At 40.6% G+C, this 18,209-nt stretch overlaps 1 protein-coding gene across 1 annotated transcript; it reads right to left on the reverse strand.

Annotated features, from left to right (window-relative positions):
* Nucleotides 1-14,476: 14,476 nt before the first annotated feature.
* LOC121597571 (opsin-3) lies at nt 14,477-16,273 on the reverse strand. Its single transcript, XM_041923418.1, has 3 exons — nt 15,817-16,273; nt 15,064-15,744; nt 14,477-14,985 (listed from the first exon to the last, which is right to left on the reverse strand). Exons 1-3 carry the CDS (start codon nt 16,059-16,061, stop codon nt 14,751-14,753), a joined length of 1,161 nt encoding a protein of 386 aa, XP_041779352.1. The 5' UTR covers nt 16,062-16,273; the 3' UTR covers nt 14,477-14,750.
* Between the last annotated feature and the right edge of the window lie 1,936 nt (nt 16,274-18,209).

Consider the following 18,209-nt stretch of genomic DNA (forward strand, 5'->3'; position numbering starts at 1 on the left):
CATACAAAAGTCAGAGTTCTTATTGGTAATAAAAGTGAAACCTATAACCAAAGCGACTAAAGTCGCCCGACCCGTCAACATGGGTTGTGGCAAAGTCTCGTCAAAGCGAAGGAATGTAAAAATTCCTTTATCTACATTCCACCGTTTGAGCAAACTCAATACGGAACAGGTGCAAATGGTGTCGCCTAACACATATGCACTGCTTGAAGACGATAAAGAAGAGCATCCTATGGATACACATACGAGTAAGCCTAGCTCGACGAGTAATAGTGTTAGTATTCCTCCAATCAAGATTGTGTGCAAGTCATTAGGAGAAGTGCACAAAAAAGTCATCGACGCAGGAGTAATACGTTATCACACCAAAGTGGCAAACGAAGGTATTATCGTGTACACATACACAACCAATGACTTTAGAACAGTGGTCAGACACCTGTCTAACACCAAAGTGAATTTTCACACATACCAACTGGCAGAGGATCGTACAAGCAAAATAGTACTCAGCGGGCTATACGATATGCCCACGGAAGAGGTAAAACAAGTGCTAGAAGCTGAGGGCATTAACCCGGTGTCAGTGAAAAAGTTAGCCGTTCGCAATAAAAAATACGACGAACACGCAACCTATCTCCTTCACTTCCCCAAAGGAAGCGTAAACCTTACAAAGCTGCGTTCCATAAACGCACTTGAGCACTGCAGAGTACAGTGGAATTATTATTCCAACAGACAAGGCCCAATGCAGTGTAAACGCTGCCAATCGTTTGGTCATGGTGCTGCTAACTGCCATCATCCTGCTTCCTGCAACAAGTGTGCAGGTAAACATGACTCAAAAGAATGCCCGTTGAAAGCATCAACATCAAATGACAATGGTCTACTGCCAACACACAAACTAAAATGTGTTAACTGTGAAGGCAATCATCCAGCCAACTTTTGGGGGTGCCCAAAGCGACTAACAAAATCAAAAGCCAGTGCTCCTAAACTACCTGCATCGAGAGAATTTGTATTCGAAGGAAATGCATTCCCTGTGCTCCCTCCTACGTCAGCGTCCAAAACAAATAAACTCCCTCACATAGAAGCGAATCAAACAAATAGCAGTACGGAGGATTTGTTTAATGCGACTGAATTAACAGTCATAGTTGGTGAAGTATTTTGCAAATTACGCGCTTGCAAGACAAAACAACAACAAATCACCGCGATATTCGAGGTTGTTAGTAAATTTTGTTTTGCTAACTGATGGATCATATTCGAGAAATAACTATATCATACTGGAACGCAAACGGTGTTTTAAATAAGAAAATTGAGCTAGAAAACTATTTAAGGAAAAAAGACGTTGACTTAATGATTATAGTAGAAACATTCTTAAAACCGGGACAAAGATTCAACATTGCTAACTATAGCATCTGTAGACTAGATAGAATCCTAAATGCCAAAGGAGGGATTATAATACTTATCAAAAGCAACATTGCTTTTAACCTTATGAAAGCCTTTAAAATGGAAATTATAGAAACAATAGGAGTTCAAATTAAGACAGCTAAGGGCCCATTGTCAATAATCGCAGCTTATCATCCTGGCTCAAACACAGTGATGAGTAAATTTAAAAACGATCTAAGAAATTTAACTAGACTAAAAAGTAGCTTTCTAATATGTGGTGACTTAAATGCTAGGCACAATATGTGGAACTGTGCCTCAACAAACGCAACTGGCAAAATATTATTTGACGAATTGCGCAAGGGGCAATTTTCGATTTGTTTCCCTGACACACCTACTCATTTCCCTTCAGACTCTACAAGAAATCCTTCTACGATCGATATTACGCTAACAAACAATTATCATCACATTTCCGACCTGAAAACCAGTACAAATTTCACTTCTGATCACCTACCAGTAACATTTTCTGTACTAAACGAAAAGATCAATCTCAAACCCGACAGAACACTTCATGATTACACCAAAGCAAACTGGACCTTATTCAAACATAGCATCAATTCTAAAATCAATCCAGCTGAAATTTCACATGACAGAATACATAGTCAAGCTCAAATCGATAATATGATAGACAAACTAACTAACACTATATTATCCGCGCATGAAATTGCAATACCATCAAAATCAGCAGGAAGGTATAACTTAATAATCCCCCCAGATATCATAAAGCTTATAAAAATTAGAAATACGTATCGTAAACGATGGCAAAGACACCGACTTAATAATACATTAAAACAATCATATAATTTTTTGAAAAATCTGATTAACATTAAATTATCTGAACTGCGAAACAAAGCGTGGTCAATAAACCTAAATTCAATGAATAAGGACAAACTTAATAAAACCAAACTATGGAAGTTTATTAAAATCATTAAAAATAATCAAAACGCAATACCAGTATTAAAAAGCAATGATCAAACGCTCATAACGTCAAACGAAAAATGCAAAGCACTGAAAGATGTTTTTGAGTCTGCACACACAGTAACAGCAAATTTTACAAGCCCAACCGAACGTCAAGTGAAAAAAACCGTTAAAAACTTTCCCAGTATCAATCAAGAACTTATACAAAATAACCTATTCAAACCAAAAGATATTACACAAATTCTTAAAAGATTCAAACCGAAAAAATCATCTGGTATTGACAACATAAATAACTGCACACTCAAAAAGTTACCTCCAAAAGCCATTATATATCTAAATACCATTCTCAATGGTTGCTTAAAACTTGGCTACTTTCCTAATGCATGGAAAATAGCTAAAGTTATCGCGATACCCAAACCAGGCAAGGATCACAGTCAACCAGAAAGCTACCGACCGATTAGTCTTCTTAGTTGCCTAGGTAAAATATTCGAAAAATTGTTAGAAAGCCGAATGGCACTCCATACATTCAACAACAACATAATCCCGAAAAGTCAATTTGGTTTTCGTCCCTCTCTTTCTATCACACACCAACTCCATAGATTAACAAACAATATCGTACATAACAGATGTAATAGAAAATCAACCGGCTTAGTTCTTCTTGATACTGAGAAAGCATTTGACTCCATCTGGCATCAAGGTTTACTTTCCAAACTCATCAAACTAAATTTTCCCAGCTACTTAATCAATATAGTAAATTCGTTCATTTCAAATCGCCAAAACAAAGTACATATTTTAAACAGTACATCTAACACATATACGCCAAAGGCAGGTGTTCCTCAAGGCAGCGTTCTGTCGCCTTTACTGTTTAATATATATACCTCAGACATACCCCACATGAAGAGCTGTGAGCAATTCTTTTATGCTGACGATGTTGCGTTTTCATCCTCAGCGAAAAGTCCAAAAACAATAATTAGAAATTTAAATACTGCTCTGAAAAAATACAGTAAATACTGCACAAAATGGAAACTTAAATTAAATGGAAACAAATCTGAAGCTATCTTCTTCACTAGGTATACCTGTGCTCGGAAGCTTCCAAGTACTAAACTAACAATTAACGATTGTGAAATTCCTTGGAAAAATCAGACTAAATACCTAGGACTAATACTAGATAAACGACTGACATACGGATATCATACAGAAAATGTTACTGTAAAATGTGAAAAACTATTTAGAATTCTGTACAGTTTTCTTAACAGGAAATCGAAATTAAATTTCGAAAACAAAATGCTATTGTACAAAGCATGTGTTAGACCTATTATGACATACGCCTCACCCATTTGGTCAAATTGTGCCCAGTCACACAAATTAAAACTACAAAGAGCCCAAAACAAATTTTTGAAAGCTATCCTTAGAGTCCCTCGGTGGTACAACACAGCTGCATTACACATCGAATGTAACATTCCCACAATAGTGGAAATATTAGCCAGGTTGAAATCAAATTATAACGCTAAGTGCACAACTAGCCCACTGCAAATACTAAGAGAATTGAACTCTTAAAAATGTAATTTTAGGTTTACAATTACTATTATTACTTTTATTTTTATGTTAAGGCCTGTACATAGTATCATAAGCAGCAAAAATTAGTATAAGTCTAGTATTCAGCCAAGGGGTTTTCAATTCCAATTATATTTTTTCCCCTTAACCAAATTGTTCCTTAATTTAGCTTTTGTTAGAAATCTTCTAAGTCCTTCCGGCCAAGATTGCCATTAAGATTAGAATTCAATGAGGAGAGAACATAGTTTCGTACCCATTATCGCGTCAGATTTCAAACTGTTGTACTTACTAATGAAATTTAAAAATGGAAATAAAAGAACTAACCTAACCTAACCTAAAACAAATTATGTTAAAAAGTATTAAAAAGTGCTTATATTTGTATTAGTTCAATAGTAAATAAATTTGGCTTCGTAGCTATTTCGTTACTTGTTTTTGGTAAGGAATTTGGGAAAATTGAAACAAATTGCACTTTAGTATTGGGATGCACAATTTGGTTGCAAAAATTCCCTCCCATCCTGATGTCCTGTGATCGTCTAAAAGTCATCCTACACCTGGTACCGTACCATGCTTTTTTCACAACTCATGGCGATCGTGCAGTAAATGGATCGAAATGTAATGGATGCAATTTCTAGCCAACATCCCCTGGGGGACCAATTGCTCTGTAATGTGGCTCTCAAAAAGCCAAACCTCCCCTTCCGATCTGAAACACACAAAAAAATACACACACACACACACACACACACACACACACACACACACACACACACACACACACACACACACACACACACACACACAGGAAGGTATACTTCCACTAAAAGACAATCTAATTTCATCGCCAGCTGACACCCGCGCTTGAAATTGAATGTTTAACGGATAATTGCCTCGAAGCGAGCGTTTGTATCTTTACGCACCCCAAAAGCATCGACAGTGACAGCCCCCCGTTTCTACGCCACGCCATTCTTACCCGGAAAGAAATGGTCAATCCTGCCGTTGGACATTATGACGGTGCCTGGTTGGAAATGATTCCCCCCCCCAGGCTGCCCTCCCCCTCCACACCACCCTGCTACCGTTCGCATTTCGAAAGGAATTGTGCCAATGGTCATTAAAATGGCCATTGATTGCCACAATTCGCTTGGCCCGGTTGGAAATGTGATGCCGGGAAAGATGGCGCCACACAACGACAACGAGCACGAGACGACCACCATCAATACGACAACGATGATGATGATGATGATCTCCATTCCCTCCCCCACCCCCTCCACCCCGTCTTCACTGTCGCACAGTTTTACGATCATGTCGTTGAAATCAATGAAGTTTGTCTATAAAATCTCGCCCGCCTCGGTCCATTGTGACCGACCGGTGGGCTATGATTATTCTTGCAAGATTTGCCCAATGCTAGGCACCGGACCGGATCGGGTGGGACGCATTATATTTGCGTGGCTGTAGTGGAAATTGGCCGTTCATCCGTCCGGTTGGCCGAAAGGGCTTGTTTGGCCGAACTATTTCTACTGCACAGTGCGCAGCATCCACACGGTAAGTTTTATTTCATTAGAAGAGAAATTTAATTTTCAAAACAACCCCCAACCAATTCCACCGCGCCAGCGGTGGCACTGAGCGCGGACCCGAAAGCCCGAAGACGCGCAGGGCACGCTGAAAGACGATGAAATATGAAATTCGTGATTTGAACAACATGAAATCGAACAAAATAATAGAAACCGCAATCCGCCGCGCGGCGCGGCGGTTATTGTTTAAGGGCCGGACGGTGCCGGCTTCGAGTGTTGTGCTGCGCAAATCGATGCAGCATTTCGAATAGATTTAATTAAAATTTCTCATAAAAGGGCAAAAGGTGAACTGCAGATGGAATTGATGGTGAACGAAGCTTACGACTTGTAGAGAGAGAGAAAAAAAGAAAAAAACACAGAGAGAGAGAGAGAGGGAGAGAGAGAGACAGAGAGAGAGAGAGAAAGTGGTGCAGTGCTTGAGTACGTTTTCTAGTTTAGTGCTCGGATTTGTTGCGATCTCGTTTTACGGCTCAATTTTGGGCACGTTTTCTGAGGTATGCATGGAGTTAACTGGTATGTTCGTTAAAAATTCGTTCGCAGTAGAAATATCAATATCGGCGAGGCAAGTGCCGAAAGAAGTTTTGAATTTTTAAACAGATAAATCAACGACGAATGGTGCTGGATGGTTTTGGTATCAATTTTAATAATTAAGTTTAGAAAGTTAAAACTTGATTTATCAAAACGGCCAATTTCATTTTTCGACGGAACATCGTTCAGAAGGATGGATGCAAGGCTAAGGGAAGGAGAAGTAGAAGTCTGAAAGTTAGTATCAATTTGGTTTTGAAATTATTCATATTTACTATCAGTAGCGGTTCTAAAACGTTTTGCATGTTTATCGTTTTCCCTCTGGAAACATAATACTTACATACGTATAATAATTTATACTCATGCCCGCAGGTTATATATGCCGTAAAAGTGGATACGTTCATTAAGTGAAGAAATAATTTATCCATATATATCATTTGTGTTATTGTTTGTGGTTAATTGGGCTCACACGATTTAGCAACATACCCGTCATGGGTTCAAATCCTGTACGGCTCGAGACAACACCCCCTGTCACCCCATACGTAAAGGGATAATTAATAAGTCACTGATAGTTCAAGACCGGCCATTTGCAATGGTCATTGCATCACCATCATCAGAAGCATACTTCATTTTTCCAGCCGTTTTGTTCGTACTCCATAAATATGTTGAACTTCATCAAATTGATAATTATATTTCACATAACATGTGACGCTTAATATGTTACGCATGTCCTACAAATAACCAACATAATCGGTATTGTTGGCAGGAGTTTCGGCTGCATTTTCGATGTATCCAAAACATTGCGATCAATGATCAACTGTGACGAGAGAAGGGCGAATTGGATGAACTCCATCTCCAGGTTTGTTTGAAACTAATTGGGTTTGAAAGGAATTGGGTTGGTATTATGCCTGTTTCCAGCATTATAGTTGAATGTCGGGCTATTAGCTTTGAATCGCGTGTCGTCACCTACGAATCGCATGCCACTATCATCAAATGCATGCCTTAACAATCGAGTGGCACGCACACTGTGGTCGTCCTAGTAACGAAATGCAACGATTGCCGACCCCTGGGGACGAAGTGGTGAGTGCCGCTCGGGGCTCGATCGTAGGTACGTGGGTGCAGGGAGATAGGAGTTCTAGGCAATCTCTCTAGGACCGCTACTGAGGTCGGACGTGAACCGATTGTACGTGGAACACATTGTAATGATATTGTAATAAAAGGTCTAACAAATAGATAAATAAAAAAACAAGGCCAGAAAAAGACTGAATATAATCCGACGCATCTGCAACCAAAACAACAAACTAAGCCCGAAAAAAACAATAGTAGTTCACAGAGCCATAATCAGGGGAGTTTTGGAACAAGGGGCCTCTTACATAGGAAACGCAACAAAAACACTCAAAAAGTCACTCCAAACCATAGCAAACCAATCACTCCGAAAAATAACAGGCTGCACCAAAACCACACCAATTAACTCCTTAATGGCAATAGCTGCTGAAGTACCACTACACATAAGAAGCAAATACATAGCAACAAAAGAAACTTTAAAGACAATAACATATTCAAAAATCCATCAGAACCAAATAACAACCAACATAAACAGAATCGCAGAAAAAAACAAAACATACGTAGAAAAAATTATTACCGAAAACAGGGAACTAATTGAAAAAATGGCAAAAATAAAAATAAATAACATAGAAGTGAAAATTCCAATTCATCCTAAACCAGACGAAGAAATTACAAAAGATACCCCTCATAGAGAAATAATATTGAGACAAAAATTTGAACAACAAATCAGAAACCTGGAAAAAAAGAAACCGATCGTATATACAGACGGAAGCAAAATAGAAGATAAATGTGGAATTGGCATCTACATAAAACCACACAACAAACCAAATCAGTATATAGCATCCCACTTCAAGCTAAAAAACACGGTACCAATAACTTCTGTAGAGATAACAGCAATTGAAAAAGCCCTACAAATTGCCAATGAAAATAATCTAAAAAACCCGACAATATATACAGGCAGCATGCTATATTTTAAAAGAAGCACAAGAGAAATGCTACATAGACGAAGCAATAAATAACATCCTAAAAACAAGCGAAAAACTCAATGCTGAGATAAGATGGATACCAGCACACATAAACATAGCAGGAAATGAGAAAGCCGACCAATTGGCCAAAAAAGGAAGCACATCAAAAAATATAATTGAAAACAAACTACGAATAAGTGACACAACAATCAACATAAAGAACACAATGAGAAAAGAAACTGAAGATTGGTACACAGCAGAGTGTAGAGAGAAAGGGAAGAAATTAGAAGAATTTCATAAAGAATTCCAATTTAAACATTGGTACGACGAAATCCCACTAAGCGCAAATGAAATCAAAACAACAAATAAATTACTGGTTGGCCATGACCTATCGAGATATTGGTTAGCTAAAATGAAGATCGAAGAAAACGGCGATTGTCCAACTTGCCATACTCCGGAAACGGGACGCCATAAAATTTTCTACTGCACAAAATACAAAAATCAAAGAGACTCAAACCCTCTCATATCTTGGAATAATTTTATAACCAATTGCAAAGGAAAAACAGGAACAACGATAAAAGAAATCATCCGTTTCATGAAAGAAAACAACATCGAAATTTAAAAGAAAAGATATTCTTAAATCTTAATACAAGAAGTATACACCAACCTATAAACAGATACATCTAAACAACTGACATGGCTGACAATGAAATAGCAAACAACACAGCACAGAAAAAAAACAACAAGAAAAAGAAAAGACGTTCCCGAACCAAAAGACATATGACTCTAGACAGTCGAAGTGTAAAAGAGAGAGTAAGCCTCTGAATATGTTGTTTAAAACAAACGTTTGTACAACATAGGAGGATACATCCCCTCTCGCCAAATAGAAGAAGAAGAAGAAGAACAAATAGTTAAAAGTGTAAGCGATGCAATAATAAGAAGTAGCGAAATCCTTTAGCCGGCATAACCACGAAGATTGTCAAGTCAAGTCAAGAAGAAGAATGACGATCGATGATCGTCAAGAAGAAGAATGGTGTAACAAATCGTAAGTCATGTAAATTTGTATGTCCCTACTAGACCTTTAAGAACTCGACAATTTTTAATAACTGACTTTCGTTGTCGTCTTTTCTGCGCTAGGGATCCGTTGTTATTAATGTCCAAGAACTTTAATTTATTTTCAAATTTTGTAGACCTGTCCTTTAGTGTACCGAAATGTACTAGCGTCATTCGAGATTGTTTTACGTCTAATTTTAGAAACACATAGTTTTTAAGACATTAGTTTTAATTGTGTATGTAGGCCATGGAGGCTCGATACTTAAAATAAATATATGTAAATGTAAGTGTAAATGTAAATGTAACGTTTTACGACACCCCCTCTCCCCCCTATCAGCGTTACGTAATTGATGGATGACGCCTAAGAGGGTTTCATCAGATTTGGACAGTGTCCATGTCTCAGAGGAGTATGTGAGTACTGGTACTAGATAGGTACTATATAGTCCCATCTTCGTCCGTCGCGACAGGTTCTTCGAGGTAAACTGATTTTTCGGGCTGTAGAATCTGGTCAGCATCCTTGCGCGCAACTCAGCTACCATGCTATTGTCCTTTGTTCAATTCAATTCCATTCAATTCAAGTTTATTCAAATTGTCAGCCTAATGATTGAACAATTCCCGAATCTAAATAAATTCCTAACTTAACCTATCTTCATTCCTTTGTTGCTGACCTTTGACCCGAGATAGGTGAATTATTGAACGACTTCAAAAGTGCTATCTGTACGTCACACCTACGAAAATTCTGAATATTCTGAATATTTATTGGTAGGCCCGCTGATGTTGCCACCATCAGTTTGGTCTTTGCCTCATTTATCTGCAATCCGAGGCTCTCTGCCGCCTGCTCAATCCCTTGGTAGGCTTCTGCTACATAGGAGAGCCGCAGACCAATTATGTCTATATCATCAGCGTATGCCAGGATCTGGGTTGACTTATAGAAGATGGTTCCCAAAGTCTCCACGCTCGAGTCATAGAATGGTCATAGAATGACTCCGGAAGGCTCCAGACGACTCCGGACGGATCTAGTGGTTCCATTTTGCCGGAGTCGGAATCGGACTAACAATAGTCGGAGTCAGATCGGAGTTGTGGGTACGCTCCAGAGAGCACATGACTAGTTTGAACACACGATGGGCATGTTGTTAAGTCGTGTGAGATGACGATGACGGGTCTTCCCCATCTAGACCACCTCCGGTTATTACGCTAGATAAGAAGAAACGAAGCGTTGGAGTAACATTTTTGGAATATTGTTCTGTACTCCTCGGATTGCATATGCTTCTATTGTATGTATTGAAACTAGAAATTAATACTATCCTGTGTAAAATCGGATATATCAGCTAGTTTATAATTACCTGAATATTTACTTATTAAAATCGAAACATACCATAACCACTGATAAAATTTGTTACTATCAATTTTTAGATTCAATTTATAGTTTATACATTAAAAAAAAAATGAAATAAAGCAAGATAAATCAAATGCATATCGATCGTGTGCAGTATCGCCGACTTTGCACTGACACTCTGTACTCTCCGCTAATAGATACATAATTGCCTATTGCTGATGTGCATTAATTCAAATTTAATTGCACTCGTTTTGCCAGAAAACCGTTTCTCTCACACCTTGGCCCACTGTACACTGCACAGCAGTCTCGGGGTTCGGTATTGTATTGTCCTCCCTAAAAATGGTTAATTTTAAAATTGTCATAAAACCTGACACTATTAAGCTTTGTGCGTAGTAGCTACCTACCGTGCTAGGTAATACAGGCGAGCGTTTTCCGGGGCCAGAGAGTCGCAATGCAGGCAGCAATTCGATCGTAAAGTGACACCGGCAAATCCACTAATAGCTCGGAATGTGTCTGCTGAAAAATGTGGCCAATTAATCCTGCTACGGCGAACGATGCTAATGGATGAGGCCGTACATTGGAAAAAGGGTTATAGCATTGGAAAAAAGCGTTATGTGTGTGTGTGGGGTTATGTTTTAAATCTTTTCAAGCATTTCGGCGAATTATTTGTGACACATGTAAGCTTAATCATATCATGATTTATCCCAAAAGCAGCCGCTCGAAAATTGATAATTGGATTCACCGAATTCCGTAACTGACAGTGGCCACCGATGGGAAAATGGCTCTCAAACGTGGTTCATCATCAATGCTTTAAAGACATTCGTAGAGTCGCAACTAACGCACGGTCGCATGGTGTGGAAAAGTGGGGAAAAGTGAGGAAACGAACTTAACGTTAAAACACTGTGCAGAAATCGAAAGAAAACTCGATTACCCTTACGCCGAAACGATTTATCGGGCGTACAGTAAATAGCTAATGAATGAATAAATAATGAGTTTTAATCAATCTAAATAAATAGATCCCATCTAACAATTGGAAACAGTGGTGGCGCTCTACGAGTTTCGCAATAGGCCGAAGGAAACTTGAAAGCTTAAAATGTGGCTACAAGAGCTGCTGGTAGTTAAAGAGACTTCGCTATCAGCCTAGCCCGCCTTCATTAGGCGTTTGTGTTCATTTGCAACAGAGTACAGTAAACCCGGGGCAAATGCGCGGAATAACGGCGAGACGATAATACGGCCGTTGAATGATTGGAACGCTTGCCGGGTTGGGTGCACCCTCAAAACCCTTGCCGTTGGGATGGCGTTTGGATGGCGTTGGGCAAGGGTTTCGCTTCGGCACTAATTAATACGCACTCAACGTTTTCAATTGCCTGTCGGTGGGGAGGAAGCTGCTGTTGAGTATGAGCAATGCGTTAACATGCGCTACGATGGGTTAGTCAATCGTTGGTAGCCTATCTTTTTCGATGGTGCAGAGTCAATCGGATCGTTTCATACAGCATTAGTGGTAGTTGAGAAATGTGCTTGAGAGTGAAATGAAGAGTGCAGTGACACCATTTTTAATTGCTGCGCTTGATGGTAAAATAGGGATAATATGTAGAAGAAGGGTGTTCAAGTTGCATGGTGGAAGTGTTTTTATAGAACCCAGCAGATTTGTTTGCACACTCATGTGGAATGACTAGATGCTCGAAAAGGGCTACAGTTCTAAATTAGCTTCATACACATAGATACATTTTATAATATTCAACGAAGGTATAAAGATTACTTACTACTTAGGTGGTATGTTACGTAGATTGTTGAATTAAGATGTGTTTTTTTTATTTGATGTAAAATACTTATATTATGAACGGTTTTCTCATTCAGACGCTTAATGCATTTTAAACCGTTTTGAAGAATAAAAATCAAGTGCAATTTAAGTTTATTCACATCTCATACACACAAATAAATTAAAATCCTACAACTTTTGCAGGCGTATTTTAATTGAAAGGTAAAACAAAAAGATTCACTAAAAGAAATATGTAAAAGAAGAGTAACTAAGATGAATTGTAACGAAACCTAGATGAACAATCATAAAAATAAAATAAAACAATTTAATAACATAAAACTGAAGAAACACACAATAAAGGAAATGTTAATGAAAAGAGTAAATAGGAGAGAATGGACTATTGTCGGAAATATGAAGGGTCTGAGCTATTATAAAATGCCAAAGTGAGTGTATATATCAGGTGGGCTTATGGTGTTCTTCCTCACTAATGCATCGACAGACGATTTAACAATACGTTCCATAACAAAATCTAGAGTTTTAGTTTGCAAAAACTCTGGAGTATTTTGAACAAAGAAGCCAAAACCAACGTGACGGCCAGTGTGTGGATTGATATCAAGATATAAAGGTATTCTAAGCAGTAAGACCAAGCCGTCCCTCCTGAATAAAAACAAATAAAGGTCACCCGATTCTAACAAACCCGTTGCTTCACAATATACGATACAAAGAAAGTGATGTTTGAAGGCGTTCAACCAGGAAGCATGTAATAGTGTACTAATCGAACAAAAAATGTAGAACGCTAATGGAGAGTTGAGAGGCGTATAGCATGAATTTAATATCCAAACATTGCGGAAAAGATAGAAAGAATAGAAGACTCAATAAAACTGTATAACCGAGAGACGAAGCCGAGAGGCGAAAACAAAAAGCGCGGCATGCGAAAATCTGACAGAAGCAGACGATCGTCAGTCTTCTGATTAATTGCGTAGGAGAAAGATCGGCCACTAAGGTGCATTATTATAAAGATGAATAAAAAATTGAAAAAAGTGAAATATTGTAAAAAAATAGATAAATGAGCGAAAGGCACGGCAGAGAGTTCTTACCAATAGATCAGAGTTCCAGTTTACATATTATTAAGTTCCGTTCATTTTATGCATTATTCTCAAAAACTGTAGAACATAGTGAGAATTTTGGAAATTAGACTTAGGGGTGAGTATTTGAAAAAAATCATCAAAGCACTCAGTTTGTTATGGATCTAACTGTCAAACCGGGGTTCCTTCCTGTTTTCGTTTTAGACATCTAATTGCACTGGATAAGCCCACCTGATATATCAACTCACTTCGATAAATGTTGTGAAGTAGTAGCTCGTAGTATCCGAACGTACAATACGCGAACTGCGAGTTAGAGCGTATAGATCTAACAACACAAGAAATGTCGGGACATCACTATGTCCATCTAAGATGCGGCTTATGAATCGAGCGCGTGCTTGAGAGTGTCTGAGTCCGTCTGACTACAAAGGATTGAAGGTTTAACAATCATCGTTAAACGCTTTTGACTTGTTCCAAATCTTAAATCCTAGTTGGATTTATCTCGAAGCATATTATTATTATTATTATTATTTATTTAATCTTCAACGGGCCGTATGGCCTAATTAAGATGTAACAGTTAAATTGAGAAAAAAAATACATAGCAAAAATAAGATTTGCATCGCAATTCATAAGAATGCATCGCAAAAGCCGGAGACGTTCCTTGAAGCACTGAGTTGAGATGTCGAAGTCGAAGCAATCCGAGACAGTGTTGAAGACAGCCGACATGCGGAACATAGGGTCAGACCGACCAGCACTGGAACGGGGTTGAGCGAGCCGTAGAGTTTCTCTAGACCTAAGTGTTCGGGATGGTGCATAGATATCGACTCGATGCAACAAAGGCGATGAGTCGATAGAGCCATTTAGCAATCCAGCGATGAAAGAGCACTGTGCATTGCATCTTCTAACCGAAAGAGGTTCAAGGCCTAGAAGACGGCACCGCGCAGCATACGGAGGAAGATTGTTGCGATCCTGCCAGGGAAGTAGGCGTAGGGCATATCTCGTGAGCTTACGTTGAATCGCCTCGAGTCGAGCAATTGAATTGCGGAGTGAGTAACGTACTAAGGAGCAGTATAGCATTTTGAGCCATTCTGCATTCTTGGATGATAAGAATAAAAATAATCTAGCCATACTTTGTTGCTACATCTGTACCGTGAACATGAGGTTATAATTATTTGCGTACTCAGGACCAATAAACATACAACAATCTTTATGGAAAACAAACAAGAGTTTAGTTTAGAAGGATAAAATCGCTTCATTTTCGATAGAATGCTGTTTATTTTTTTCGTCATCTATGAACCATAACCTCGTTTGACAAGATCCGATGCAAGCTGACATTTTTCTAATTTGCTTTGCTTAATACGTGCTCTGGAAATGGTTTTGGGTGTGGGTAAGGGGGGGGGGCTTACATCTAAATTCTATACCGTTTTGCAAAAGTCCCGTTCAATATCAAGCAGGTCGATCATCATCCACAGATTTCGTAGTTGTATTTCCGCCTCGTAATGCAATCTAGTTGGCAGCGTTGTCTCCACCGTTACCCGCAGCTTGGTCAACGACGACGGTGGCTTTGCTTTCGGTCGTGCTGACACTGTCGTCCGCCTCCTTGATGCCCATCCACGGCAGGCGACGTTCAAGCTCCTGGCGGTACTTGGGATGGCTTATGGCGTACACCCACGGATCCAGACAGGACACGATCTTACAGCAAACCGCCGGCACCATGGTAACGAACGGAGTCAGCATCGTCCTGTGGGTTGGTGAGTTGGCGTGAAGCCACATTACCATTGACGGTTTGTGTGGAGTAGCAGTGAAGCGTTTTGCTTACCTGTCGCCGAATGCACCAATCATCGTGACGATGGCGTACGGTGTCCAGGCACACACGAACAGGAAGAAGATCGTGAAGGCGGCCTTGGCGATTCGCATCTCGACTGCCTGTGCCTTCTCGCTGCGGTTCGCCGTGAGCGATTCGACGTTCATCTTGCGTGCCTGATTCTTCAGCATCATCTCATGCTGACGGACGTGGCCGAAGAGTCGTGCGTAGAAGTAGCAGATGAAGATCATCGGAATCACGTACGCCCAGGTGAAAATGCAGCCGACAAACACGCGCGTGTCCGGATCGTCGGTAAGATAGTCGAACGAGCAAGTTGTCAGATATCCTTCCGGAATGTAGCGTCCCCAGATCTCGAACAGGGGCAGCAGTGTGAACGGCATCGTCCAGAGCCAGGTAAGGCAGATCAACAAGCCCGCCTGCACACGACTCAGTCGTCCATCGAGCGGGTTCGAGATCGTACGATACCGATCGAACGCGATCACGGCATTCGAGATGGCACCACCGATGCCGGACATACTGCCAAGGGCCGCATAAACCGAGCATCCCACCCCGTAGCCGACCAGTCGCTCCGAGAACGAGTTGACCAGGAACATGGGCATCTCGCACATCATCAGCAGATCGAAGATGGCCAAGTTGATGATGAACATGTTCGAGCCATTGCGGAGCGATTTGGAGCTAGTAGAACAAAAATGGAAACACTAGTGAGGAGATCAGATTCGCTATTCTATCGACTGAGATGTCACTTACGTGCCAAAGATCCACAGCACAATACCATTACCGATGAGGGAAGTGTTCATCAGCACGAAGTAGATCATCGCAAGCATCAGGTGCATGTAGTACGGCGGTGAAGGAAATCCCTTCCAGTGATCGTGCACTAGATACTGCTCCTCGGGTGGGAGATTCCACCCCAGCAGCTTCGGCATTTCGCCAGCAGTGCGCGCCATCGGCATCAGCATGGCGCCCTCCGAGATAGATTCGTTCCCAAGAAACATGATGAGCGGGTAAGCCGTAGATCGATCTCACACTCAAGTTACACCAAAGCTGCTGATCGTATGTGTAGAGAGTTAGTTCCCGCACAGTTGCTGCACACTGGTGTACACTGGTGTTTCTTTCAAGCACAAACAGAATGTCACTTTCCAGGCGGGGAACAATTTGGACCGGTTCCTGGCAGAAACGCTTCACAAATGTTCGCCTTCTTCCGGGGCACGGATTCGTTTTATACCCATCCATCTAGCACTGGGGCACATCGTGCGGACTGATTCGTACAATTGGATTACGAACGCATGTGTAATTTGTAGGGAGCCACTGAAATCAAAGGATTGCATTCTATGGGAGAGCATTGAATTGCATGTGGATGGGTTTTAATTTGATTATCCATTGCGGAAAGAATAATCCATCGGTGTAACGCCATACGCCCTAAGTGCAAGGTCAATGGGTTTGTTCTGATTAGATTTCGATCATTGAATTTGCATCAGGCTTTAAAAGTCAATAGCTTTTCTCATTCCAGTGCACATGTAATTAAAATAAGGAAAATGGGTTATTCGATATATTTGCATTTCAGGAATTCTTAAACATTTTGATAAAGCATTTTTTTTTAGTTTTGCTAACGATTTATTGAGTCTTACGAAGCGTTTTTTAGAATCCTTCGGACGAATTATGAACTGCATCAAAGTTGTATGATTTTTTTCAAGAATGATTACACAATGCCAAAAAATCATGAACGGATCCTACGGAAGAATTAAAAAATCATGGATAAACGCTTTGTTGCAGCTGTTGAACTGTGTGCAGCTGAATCTTCCGCTAGACGGTTTTAATGATGAAATCCAAATAGATTTTTTGAAATAGACAATTGCAGAGATGGATCAGCACAGCCAAAAGTCGTATAATTTTAAGCGTTTTTCTTTCTCAATGACGCTAAAGCTTAGAATTTCTATTAATTATATTTCTATTATATGTATTCTACAGGGTGTTCGAGATAAATTTGACAGTTTCTGAGGGAATAGGAAAGGAATTTTTATCAAATTTGTGTTAAATATTAAAAAGAAGTTTTTTTCTACACATTTTAGCTAACTATGTTTGCCGCATTTTTTATTCGAAGCACCCCCCCTCCGCGTCGATGGCCGCCTGCACCCGCTTCCGGAACCGCGCGCCAGCCCGGACAACCATGTTCCTGGGGATGGCCGCAAACACGGCCTTTATTCTGGCCACCAGCTTCGCTTTGGTATTGCAGGACGCCCTGTTGATGTCCCGCTCAACTGTGCCCCACACAAAGTAATCCATAGGATTAAGGTCAGGGGAGCTGGGTGGCCAAACGTCGGTGCTGGTGTATCGGTCGAAATTGGCAGTGAGCCATTGGCGTGTTTTTAAGGCCGTATGGCATGGTGCAGAATCCTGCTGCCAAACGTACGGCCGCCCATTGGCCACCGTCTCAATCCACGGCTTCACCACGGTACGACGCGTACCGCAGGTCCTCATTTAACGCCACCTTGACGATGCTCGCGGCCACGCCAACGTCTCGCGCCAGGGCCCGGATGCCGACGCCGGAATCGGCCGTCGCCCGCTGCTGCAATCCGGCCAGGAACGCGTCGGTCCGCACACAATCCGACCGCCTGCTATGCTGTTTGCGAACAATAATACTATCCATGTCTTCACCACACTCCTCGAGCTGTACGCGTATTGTTTTTACGGTGTTCAGCGAACACATCGCCGCCTTCCGAATTTCGGCATTCGTATGGCCGGCACGAAGCATCCTAACACACGTTACGCGCTTGTGCAATTCGGACGGGTTCCACATATTTACGGAGCTAGACATTTTTTACACTTGTTCGCACAACTTTTAGCAATCGAATGACATATTAATCATTTCGATACGTCAACTCAACCCTGAGATATATACCCAAAGGCCAGGTGTCAAATTTATCCCGAACACCCTGTATTATGGCACCATATATGATTCTGAGGTCTTTATTTAGAGTCTGTTCGGCTTAGTAGTATAGTTGCTAAATTCAGTTTGACCCTAATATTAGTACGAAAATCCGAAGAGGATCGATATTTGACATTGGCCAGATACCAGGACTTATGTGAAATTCACAAAGGTAGCCTCGCGAAAAAAATCCAGCAGAACAGGCTATAGAAGCTTT

Source organism: Anopheles merus, chromosome 3R (assembly GCF_017562075.2).
Source record: "Anopheles merus strain MAF chromosome 3R, AmerM5.1, whole genome shotgun sequence".
NCBI lineage: Eukaryota > Metazoa > Arthropoda > Insecta > Diptera > Culicidae > Anopheles > Anopheles merus.